The sequence below is a fragment of the Syzygium oleosum genome, unplaced genomic scaffold (genome assembly GCF_021117445.2).
Source record: "Syzygium oleosum isolate NSW1041296 unplaced genomic scaffold, Sole_v2.1 Sole_v2.01, whole genome shotgun sequence".
NCBI lineage: Eukaryota > Viridiplantae > Streptophyta > Magnoliopsida > Myrtales > Myrtaceae > Syzygium > Syzygium oleosum.
Window position 1 is genome coordinate 17,782,211 of NW_026607485.1, and position 12,019 is coordinate 17,794,229.

General features: G+C 39.2%; 2 protein-coding genes across 2 annotated transcripts; one reads left to right on the forward strand and one right to left on the reverse strand.

Moving 5' to 3' along the window:
* Positions 1-804: 804 nt before the first annotated feature.
* Positions 805-1,461, forward strand: LOC115681089 (putative lipid-transfer protein DIR1). The gene has a single exon (XM_030604933.2). It carries the CDS (start codon positions 960-962, stop codon positions 1,260-1,262), a length of 303 nt encoding a protein of 100 aa, XP_030460793.1. The 5' UTR covers positions 805-959; the 3' UTR covers positions 1,263-1,461.
* A 2,229-nt stretch (positions 1,462-3,690) lies between these two features.
* Positions 3,691-11,086, reverse strand: LOC115681118 (uncharacterized). The gene is made up of 12 exons (XM_030604959.2): positions 10,910-11,086; positions 10,585-10,644; positions 10,419-10,472; positions 9,728-9,788; positions 9,532-9,608; positions 9,066-9,115; positions 6,335-6,417; positions 5,912-5,982; positions 5,667-5,823; positions 4,305-4,447; positions 4,114-4,212; positions 3,691-3,957 (listed from the first exon to the last, which is right to left on the reverse strand). Exons 1-12 carry the CDS (start codon positions 10,946-10,948, stop codon positions 3,901-3,903), a joined length of 951 nt encoding a protein of 316 aa, XP_030460819.1. The 5' UTR covers positions 10,949-11,086; the 3' UTR covers positions 3,691-3,900.
* Between the last annotated feature and the right edge of the window lie 933 nt (positions 11,087-12,019).

The following is a 12,019-nucleotide window of genomic DNA, read 5'->3' on the forward strand; positions in this document are numbered from 1 at the left end:
TTATGAGTATCACTCAATCCTTTAAATATGTCTACACTTAGACAAAATAGATATTATATCAAGGATAATTTGGGTATCATCAAAATTCATTTGAAGATGTTTTTCCAACAGGTGTAAGGCATGAGGTGGGAACGGGGACTATATTTCCATCCCGAGCGGGTCACGGGACGACAATGGCCCGTGTTTTCCTCCATATAGAATTGATTTGAGGCATTTGATTGGCGAGTTATTTGTATGAACACCACCCGTGTGCAAACCGTAACTATATACGCAGACAATATCCATTTTTGTAATCCATCGACCAAAAGAGCTGTAGGAGGTCCTCTAATCAAGGATAAAGAAAAACACGGCCCTTTTAAAACTACTTAAAAGAGGCCGTCTTTACTAATATATTGAGCAAAACACGTGGGTGTCCTTGCAATTCCCGCAACTAGAATCCAGAAGATGAAATATTTGCTTCCATGACTCCTAAAAACCAAACCTAGGCTCTTCAAAGTCTAATCACGATGCTTACTTGTCCTAATCTCTCGTGATAGCTAAGGGAAGAGAACTAAATAGGAATCTCCACCGTCACAAGACGGTTCGATCAGTGTTCAAGAATCCAAGGAACACCAAATGTAGCCGTTCTCCCTCATATCGAGTCCTCATGCGATCGAAAAAAAATAGACAAACAACGTATGGACAAAGCGGAAATAATCCCTTTCGGCAACGAAAATCAACGAAGAAAATTGGCCTCTCTTTCAACCACATGTACGCGTAGCCCGTGACACCACAGTGCAAGTGGTGACCTACTTAGAGACAATGTTTATTCACGTGCATTCCCAAAATGATCCCTAATCCTTCCTCTATATAAAGCACACGAAACATCACTCCCTCTCTCGTGGCCAAGAAGCAAAGCATAACCCTTGAATTAGAGAGACCACGAGTGTGACTGTCATCATTTAGCCAACAAGAAGAAGATGGAGGCGACCGGCAAGAAGGCGGCGATTCTGTTGGGATTGATGGTTGCGATGGCTTGCTGCGCCGACGCACAGACCATCTGCAACATGACCTATGCGCAGCTGATGTCCTGCAAGCCAGCAGCGACGCCGCCCAACCCACCGCCGCCCACGAGCGCGTGCTGCGCGGGGCTCTCGCACGCAGACCTGAAGTGCTTCTGCCAGTACAAGAACTCGTCGATCTTGCCCTCAATCGGGGTCGACGCGAAGCTTGCAATGGCGCTCCCCAGCAAGTGCAAGATCCCTAATGCGCCCAAATGCTGATCGCATCGCATTGTGCGGGTGCGTGTGGGGCTTGGAGAGAAAGTATTAGCCCAAATGCTTTACAATAATGCATATCATGTAGTATGCTTTTTCATTGAGTGCTTAATTTCTGTCTGATTTGTATAATTGATACTCCCTTTTATGAGCTCTAGCTCAGTCTATTGATACCAGCTTATGATAATCAAATGATATTATAGTATTCCAGCGTGTATGACTGTCTCTCTCTCTCTGTCGGTGAAAATTAAAGCCACTGGTAGGACGCCATATGTCCTATACCCTTAGCGTCATTGTTCAATCAAACTTCGAAGTCCGACACCGTCCCACTATTTGGCAAATCATCCGCTTAATAAAATATTGCCCGATGAAATGAATTAAACTATTATTAAAAATATCCACATCAGAGCCGGTCGTGCCACGTAAGATGACCGGCATCTACGTCAGCGATTTCCGATTTAAATTGGCCGAATAGACTGAATTGGTACTAATGTAAAAAGATTTAATAATAAATTAATTTAATTAAATAATTTAGAACTGAATTGGTATAAATATAATAGATTTAAGAGTTTTTTGTGTTTTTTCCATTCAAATTCAAAAGAGATTGAATGATTTGCCACGAGCCCAATTTTGAGGAGAGATTGGATATCCATTACAGATGCTCCCGTCCCCTCAATAAACAGGGGGCTTTCCATTCAATTCTGACAGATGGAAACTCATCATTTTAATAGCTAGCAAAGTTTCTCTAGAGCCAAAGATGTCACTCTCCGAAAAATTCCTAATAACAATCAAGGAAATTCTGACCATCTTTTACTTCATCAAATCTCATCGACCGAGTCCTATCGGATTAATACTCGAAATCCCAGGGAACTCGAAGCTAAGATGACGTGCAAACGATTCGAGATCAACTACATAGATAGCTGGACCAGTACTCGTTTCATCTATATAGACTAAACTCGTCAAACAGGTGGGTCGGATCGAAAATGGTCCGACCCAAACAGACTCATTTAACTAATTTTGACCCATTTTCATGTAATGCAAATCTAATGACCCACATCTAATCCGATCCGACCCGACCCGACCCATATCCAACACATATCCGACCAGACCCATGTTGCTAAAATATTTTCATATTTAATTAAATCTAGTAAAACTCATACCTAAACTGAGATAAGAGTGCGGAGTGAATGAGTACGAGATTGAGTGAAGGCGAGGGAGATGAGTTAAGTTCAAATAAGTTGTAAATCCATTAATGACATATTTTCGATCCATTTTACAATCATACTATGCTTATAGCCATTTATGACCAATTTACTAAATATAACTAACCTATTTACTAATATATAGTCTAAGAAATGGATTTATGATCCATTTTGACAAGTCTAGTATAGACCGACTCGAGGGTTGTACCTTTTTCTTGCCTAACAGAATTCAATTAGCGATTTTACCTATCTTTTCCTCAAAATTCAATATAATTTTTGACACTGTTTTTCTCGTCTATTTTAACTTCGAGATTTGATAGGGTACAAACGCATGTGCCCCTTGAAATATGAAAAGTTGATGTAGTCTGTGTCAGGCAAGTCCGTGGAGTTACTTCGATACTGAGAAGAAAGACAGAAGACGAAGGCAATCATGCCATGTTGACTATTGGTAAATGATAATCCTTTGGGGTTTAAACTTTATAGCACTTTCGTTTCTTTCCTTTACGTTCAACCAAAGTTACATACTACGTACGCAAGGATGGAAGTGGCTCCCCCGCCCCACAATGCGGTAGCATCTTGTAGTTTGTCCGGATTTACAAGAGAATTACCCAACGATTCACATTTTTATATAAAGATGCCTACAAGAATAGCTGGTTTGGTGAAATTCGGTGTCTCGGGATCAGAAGATAAAATTTCTTCTGAAGCATGTTTGAAAAAAACGATTCGTTGTCGAAGCTACTGTAGCAATGTACTGTAGGAGATACTGTAGCAATCACTATTCATCACTGTAGCAATACTGTAAATAATGAGGTTATAATGATCCATTCATAGTTTTTTTTCATTAAGAGTGTTTATTTCACTAAAAACTCCATGATTTAAAAAAATATATTGTTTAGTGATCTAGGAAAAGTAATTTCCTTTTTGCTCGAGGAGGAAATTTTTTTTCCCCAAAGTAGGCTTCTTGCTTTCAATTCATGGACATAGATTAATTAGTTTTTCATCATCCACGTACCGAAAAGTCGAAAAATAATTTCTAGAAAATAATTTTCCTTCGAACAAAGGAACCCTAAGTGACGTTTCATTATTTCGTTTTACTTTCTTGGCTCAAGTGAGTTCTTCCACAAGTGTATTAGAGCTTCGACTCAAAAGACACCATTAGACAAAATGATGAGCTTGCCGAGTTTTTCAAATCTGCCAAGACTCCTTTCACAAGTAAAGGGGCAGATAACACGTTCGAACACACGCAATCCCATTGTAGATCAACGGAAACAAGATTAGCTCGCTATTAGGCTGCATTATCAGCCATATATTTCGATGACCGGTACGCAACTAACGAAGAGAAATGTGTCACAATTAGCACATTCGGGGTAATGACATTCAAGTATCGACGAAGTTCGGAAACCATCAGAGTGACTAACTAACGAAGCTCAGGGACGCTTTGGTTAGTGACGAGTACCGGCATGGAAACCTTCCGTATAAGCAGTATTCTTGAACATAATCTGTAAAACCATTAGAAGGGAGAATGAGAAATACTCTGCTGAAAACTGACAGAAGGAAAACACAATAATTAAAATTATCAAAGTAGGTTGCCGAGGTAAAGATTATCTGCTTTACTACGTCTTGACTAAGGTAACATCCAGTGTAGAGATGCTTACAGCGAGGTTTTTCAACTCAGAGCTCAGACGCTTTCTGAGGGTATCCGAAACCACTGCTCCCAATTGTTCTCCATGTTGCCTAACAGTGTCCTCCCGAATCTGTGGCATGTGATCTCTCTTTTAAGAAAGGAAAGGACTCATTTCTTGGCTAACGTACTGACCAAGGAGTAAACGCACAACAGATTGATTACCTCTGAAAGTATTATAGCTGACGTCTTTTCTAGAATTTCTTCCACAAACTGCCCTGCGTCAGTGAAGGAGATGGATGGAAGCACTTCTGTAGAAGGTTTATCCTTGACCTTTTCAGCAGTAGCAGGTGTCTTAACAGCCTTGGCTACATCATTTTAAGATGAAAGTTTTATTACATGATAAGAATGATCAAAGAGCCATGCATAGATTAGTAAAGAATTCATCCAGCCCAATAAACAAAAAGGCAACATTCTAAGTTTGCAAAAGCAAGGTTAAGCACTCTTTCCTATCAAGAAAATTTAATGAACCAAGAATGCAAACTCAAATAATGCACACATGACCCTCTTCTCCACTCCAGGAGAAATAATGGGAGGTTCAGGGTTTGCTAGAACAGTGTTGCTCTAGGTTTACCATGGACCAATTTTCTGCCTATGTCAATGTGAAATGACGAGGAAATGGGAGCATATCGTCCTACAGTTGAAAATACAAAGTAGCTGACAAAACCACAGAATCTGGATTGGCAACATTCAGAGAGCAAAAATCTATGATCCATCAGTCTACGTGCCCAGGGAACAATGTCCAAGTTCTGGGACTATTTGCCAATCCACATGTTCCAAATCCAGGAAAACTTAATCCTACTTCATCCAAGTCTGAGTGCTTAAGCAATGATGAAAGGGAACGAAAAGGAGGAGAATAGAGTCTACAGAACGTGGCTTTTAGTTTTCCACTAAGAGAAGATATGATGCTAACTCTACGGAATATGGCTTTTAGTTTTTCCACCAATGGAACAAATAATGCTAACTCTTAAACACCTAAATTCATCTGCCAATAGTCTGTATAATGAAAACCTATCAATTACCAGTGCCGCAGCAATCTCACACAAGCTTTCAAATAATCAAAGAAAGCAAGAGCCCAATAGGGTCAAAATCAATTTGACAGAAGATGGATTTCGGATAATGTATAAAGATTAGAAAAGAAACATGAGAGCTAAATATATATTATGACTCATACTTGACTGAATCTACTTCAGAAGCTATGCCAGCTCTTCATTTCAAAAGGCAAAAATACAGAAGCAAGAGCACTCAAACTACGAATAATGCGATTGATTGATAAATTTCCTGATCTATACAGGACAAAGTACACATTTGCCACCAGTAGCCACACCTACATAATTGCGTGATAAGATTGCACATCTGCTGCAAATTATGCTCGTAACCAATTTTAGAATACATTCTCACTTTCAAATGCTTCCATAAAGGCATGCACAAAAAGCCGCAGCTATTGAATTTGACCTGAATGAATGCATTACCAATACGAAATACCATAAGTGCACCACTCATTTTTGCTGCAAGACGAGATTTTACCTTTAACTGCCTTTGGCTTAACATCTGTCGCAGCATGATTCTCATTGGAAGGTTTTGAAGGAAGTTCTCCTTCGGCAAATTCTGGCAAGACAATGGAGTCAGACGGAACAAGAGCAGCCAAATCGGGTGGCTGATCCTTCCCTACTTTGGGGTTAGCCTGAAAGGAACACAGTTTTCTTCCTCAAATAATTAATAATAATAAGAAACCATTGGTTCAATCTATAAGCAAGTGGAACTCAAAGTACCTCAAGATCAACATATGAGGGATCTCTTCCAATTGATTTCAGAAACATGTCGAGACTGAAGGTATTAAGAGCTGGAAACACAGAGTCACTTGTTAAATGTTAACTCAAAAATCTTCACTTTATCCGGAAATCCACGAGATTAATATGGCATCAGGTAGAATGCAACTGGAAGTAGCCCAATTAGCGAAAAAAAGTGTTCATCGTTTTACAAATTCTGAGATGTATGCTCCCATATTATACAACTATCTTCAACTTATGAGGAAGAGTAACCAAGAAAGCTTAAGTAAAGCCAAAAATATAAGCAGGAAGACATGAAGTGGATGCCGGCTGGAGGAGAAAAGGTTTAACTCAGTTGAGTATGCTGGATCGAAATCAAACAGCTAGACAATGCCAGAATAACTATGGATGATGAGACTTGCTTACATATTGACGTGTCATTCGACAGCGGATGAAAGAGGCAACCCTGTTGGGACTTGAATCCCTGATCAAGCAGCAACGAGACATGACTTCAACAGAAAAGACATATGTTAGATTGCATAACGCGATATAAATGATATACAAAGAAATACTAATGAATACTATATGGGATTGACATGGAGATTCGAACATCAATAAAAGCCTGAAAAAAAGGGATTAGGGGGACAAATAAACTCGAGGAAATTGTTAAAGTTACCATTTTTTTCATCAAGTCTCAACCCAATAGTGTTCAAAGAAAAAATTTTCATTATGTGCTCGTTCCAACCCTTGATTGGATCTATATGCTAATGCCAATACGACATGAAATGTTTTTATTTTGTTATTGATTCTATTTGTTCCATTTTTGGGGAAGGATCTCAAATAATCTGTTAGATCACGCCAATATCAACCCATTTTATTCCGTCTATCCCAAAACATAAATGTAAATTACTTCTCCAAAATCAAGGTGTAAAATCACTATGTACATGTTTGTATGTCCAATTGTGCAAATGCACATGCATAGATGCACCATCAACATGTGTGCACGTGGGCATTTATGCGCCTGTGTGTGTTTCCAATTTTGATTATTCTCAGCAATATCCCAATAGTTTTTTACAGCTTCTAAAAGGGGATGTTTTCTCTAATTCACTACCCCTTGTTGGGTAAAAGCTCCAAATAAAGCTTAGTCCTACATGGCATAGGAATGTTACTCCTTGCTTGATGGCATTTGCAAATATTGTAGGAACTTCAAGAGTGAGGAAGATAGAAAATACTAAGAGGCTACATGTTCACTCAATAGCATAATCAAAGAACATATTAATGACTCCATTTGTAGAGCATGACAGAGACATACTAAAAAAAACCCTAATTTCCTTTTTTCTATGACCACCTACTAGCTACTGACTATATCTATAAATATACTGCAATACTCCCCCACAAACCGGAGCATCCAGCCAACATATGTCAGGTACAGCTTTCTTCCAAAGTCTGCAACCAAAGCGTCATGCAAGCCAGACCTCACACTGACAAGGAATGTGGATACACTGAACCAGATTTAAGACGACGACAATTATGCAAGCCAGACCTTACACGACAAACTAAATGTACTCCACATCATCACCGTATATTACAGAAGCACTGAAGAAACAAACAGAAATTAGAAAATTGTCATCCATTTCTCACAGAACCTTGATAAAATCATGTGAGAACCCAACATGAATTGTGGAAAACTAAATTGCATCATCCCATGACATTCAACTCTGGCTACTCGACAAAGGCGTGCTTGACTGTGGCGCTTACAGCTACCTAGAAACTTGGCAGAGGCTTCGCTTGTCTATGAAGCTCGCAATCGATGAAGAGACAATGAATATCATCCACATTAGGCTTGTTGGGAATTCCCGAGGATGGGGGAAGTTTCTAGAGATAAGGTCATGCAGATTGGAGCACTAACGTACCCTAGATTGCCTTTTTTTGGGAGTTGGAAAAGACAACAAAATAACAAGCTTAAGACCAAAAACAGCAAACGGACAAGATCAATAGCTTGACTTTGATGAAGAAGCAGAGCCAATGACCATGACCGAGAACGAATGCACAACGGAAGGACTAGATAATAGAGAGGCTCAACTTGTGTTAGACTTCACCATCGACAAGGAGGTTGGTGACAAGCCTGACAAGGCCACAGCGGACGACGGCAACTCCTCCGAATGACGACTGAGAGATCGGCGGCTCACGAGAGAGAGTTGCTCTCGGAGACAACTGGAACAGTTATGAGACTGTACCAAGCAGAGGACGATGATGCTGCTCTTAAGGACTACCGGTTGTGGCTGCTCCCAAGGATGACGAAGGGTGGACAAAAACGAAGGACTTGGATTGGCGGTGGTCTCCATTTCAGAATAGAAGGTGGAAAGGATGATGGTAGAGACGAGGTTTTTTTTTTAAAGACCGGCAGATAAAGAAAGATAACGATTGGGTTTTTGGACTTTAGAGGTTTTTTGGGCTTAGGTCCCTCCCTCTTGGTGGCTACTTTACCATGTAAATATCGCAGGATCTTCAAGAGAGAGGGAAAGAGAAAGTACTAAGAGGCTACATCTTTACTCTATAGCATAGCTAAATAATACATACATGGCTCTATTCATGAGCACGAGACACGCTAACAAAACCCTAACTTCCTTTATTATGACCACCTACTAACTACCGACTAATATCCATAAACATACTTTGACAGTATTAAGTATTAAAAACAATTAAACAGGCATAATGCCCATTACAGAGCGAAACAAAATTCTCATGGAAGCTCCAACGTAATACCAAACCCATTCAAATGCTGAACAGAAGAATCATGTACTGGTTTTAACTGCAGATTCGAATGTTGAACAAAAAAATCATGTTCCAATTCCATGAACAGAAGAATCACGCTAGAGCCTAGAGGACACTGTATATAGTTGGCAATTGCTTTGGGAATGGCGAAATCGGACGATTGGTTTCAGTGCTACAACTATTAATCAGGCCTGTTGAGAACACATCTAAAAAGATGCCATTCAACAATTTTCCAAATGAATGCTGTTCATTTAATAGATTTAAAAATATGCAGAAAAATTTGCATTCCAAAAACTGTTTCGCCACCCCCAAAGTTCAATGAAAAGGGAACGTATAGAAATATGATTGTCAAGATATGAATTAAGCAAGAACAGATGAATACCTTGCCGATTCATTTACTAAGGCAAAAGGAGTCACACAACCAAGAGGCACCTATAAAACACCATAAAAAGGCACAATGTCAGAGAATGTAATATCCACGTACTCAAATCAACCATCAAATTTTTATGAGCAATGAGATCCTTCTATAAAAGAAAAGAAAAAGAATGTCTCGTGTTTCCTTTGATTTGAGAAACCAAAATAAGCAGATCATTAAGAATACATACACCTCGCAAGAGTCATTAACTTATCTTTCATCAGAAGAAGTAAAACCAGCATATGGAACTTAATGTGGTCCCAAAATACTCAAAAATCATCATAAGTGCAAAGAAACAAATCAAAAGAAATAAAAGATCCTTTGTGGAATCACTTTTAGATACAAAGAATAAAAGACAGTATTGGAGGTAACGGAAGTTTATACCTCACCCTAAGAGGGACCAGAAGAACTTCAAATCAATGCATATACCAACCTGAAGTATCTCACCTAATGCTTCTTCTGGTGCCATTCTCAAACCTCCTTTTCCCAAACCAAGCCGTTGTGACAGAACTGATCAAACACAAAAATTGCTTCTTAAATTTAAAAGCCCAAAAGAGAGGAGTTTATGGTTATATAGTTATTGCCATTCAAACTTACAAATTCATTAAACTGCATAACAGGTTGTGTACCTTTCAGATCTACTTTAGTATCAGCAAGAGCAGAGACAATGTAGAACCTTTGTTTCTTGTCCTGCAAACATAAGTGAGAGCAAATTATTGGCCTGATTAATACAGCAATACCTGATTACTGACAACTCTATCAAATGACAGGAACCTAATGCCCAAAATATTGCTGCTGAGGGCTTATCTCTTATAAAATACTTAATATTTCTTTAATTCGTTGCAGCACATTGCTTCAATGAAGAGCATTCAATTAGCTAAATATGGTCCATGAAGCAAGAAAGAGCTAGGTAGAAATGCCATATGTTTCACCCCTTAGTCCTAGTTGCCATAGGCATAGTGATAAACTTTCAAGAAGCAACTTGGCATATCTAGACTCCAAATTTCGATCAAAAGCCTCGTCCTAAACCATAAAAAATTTCATGGTTTAAAAATTAAGTGTGCTCAAAGTTCAGAGTCACTCCAAAATCACATTTGATTATGCCGTGTTGTAAACACAACGATGGTGACTCGGGTCAAAATGCAAGATTTACCACAACGGAAAACTGATCTTTAAGAGAAGCTCGCCCTTAAGGAAGCGTAGATGTGTACTATACCGCACCCATGTGATGGAAGTATAAGTCATCAGAAAACAATCATGGATCTTAGTCGCAGCACCAAATTCCCAAATTCAACGAATGCTCAAAGTTATCGACCATACCTTCAAGAACAAGTTCTTACTGAGCGCAGCACCGACATTCCCAACATGTTTTGCCTGATCAAACCAAACAACACCCACTAACATTAAAACTCTCCTCCCGACACCACGAGATAAAAAGGCAAAGGACAAAACGAGACGCAACCCAATTCGCCCCGCCCCCGCATACCTGAGCCTCAACAGTCAAAACGACAGGATGCTCATACTTCGAGAACTCAATCTGAAGCTCCTACAAGAACAAAGAGGCACGCTTCAAGCTCGCGGCACATTACGCTACTACAGCCAGCCCACAATTGCGGGATCGTTACGCAACACAATTCAAAACAGATGGAAGATCGAAACAACTGCGGAACAAGAGGGCCAGCGATTCAAAAGCCCCATCATTAGCGCAATTCGAAAGCGAAAACGGGAGCGAATTCCTCGGAGCGAATTGCACCGAAGCCCGGCGAGCCGAACGCGAAGGCCCGAATGGCTCCGGGAGCGGGGGCATATACCTGTAGGCGAGTGAGCAACTGGTCCTTCGTGTACCCCATGGCGGGACGTCGCCCTCGCCGTCTCTCGATCGATCGAGCACGAGCAGGTCGCAGAGCGCGAGGGAGGAGGAGGAAGAAGAACGCGAGAACGGCGAGGAGGGAGATAGGTTACCGAGAACGATGAACACAAAAAAGAAGTGGTACGGCCCAAAAAAAAAAAATTTTATACGACGAAAAATCTCAAACTAGTACGCCTATAACAAATTTATTTTAAATTATTTTTTTGATCACAAAAAATCATAAACTGATACATCTGTGATAATTTTATCTCGAACTATTTTTTTTACCACCAAAAAGTCAAAAAAACCCACACTAATACGTTTGTGACAATTTTACCCTATTATTAATTTTTTGACCATCAAAAATCCTAAATTGATACATCTGTGACAATTTTATCATCCGTTAGTTTCCGTTAAATTTTACGGTCAAATTACTAAGTTTGATGACACATGATAGTTGATGGGTGTATCAGTTTGCGGTTTTACCCCTCTGTTTATCACAAGTTTACCAATTTGTGGTTTTTCGTAATATTAATCCAATTTAACAGACACTAACGGAGGGTAAATTTATCACAAATGTACCAGTTTGGGATTTTTAGTGATCAAAAAATTAGTTTTGGGTAAAATTATCACAGGTGTATCAGTTTGGGGTTTTGTGTGGTCAAAAAATTAGTTCGAGGTAAAATTGTCACAGATGTATCAATTTGGAGTTTTTCGTAATATTAACCAAAAAAACCTTCAAATTATGGTTATTACGACACAAATACTTCGAATTTTTTTTTTGTGTCACTAAGGCTACATTTATTTCGAGAAAAATATTTTGCGGTGTTTAGCTTGTTCGGGAAAATGAGCTAACAAAAAATATTTTCCTAGTTAACGGAAAAGGTTTCCTAGTTAACAGAAGAGGTTTCCTAGTTAACGGAAAAGGTTTTCCTACCGGAGTTTAAATTTAATAAAATGATTTCTCTTTAAAAAATAGGGAATCATGTTTTTTCAAAATATAATTAGATTTGAACATTTGGACGTTTAGGCACGAAAACCCCAATGCTTGTTCTCGAACCCTTGACAATTG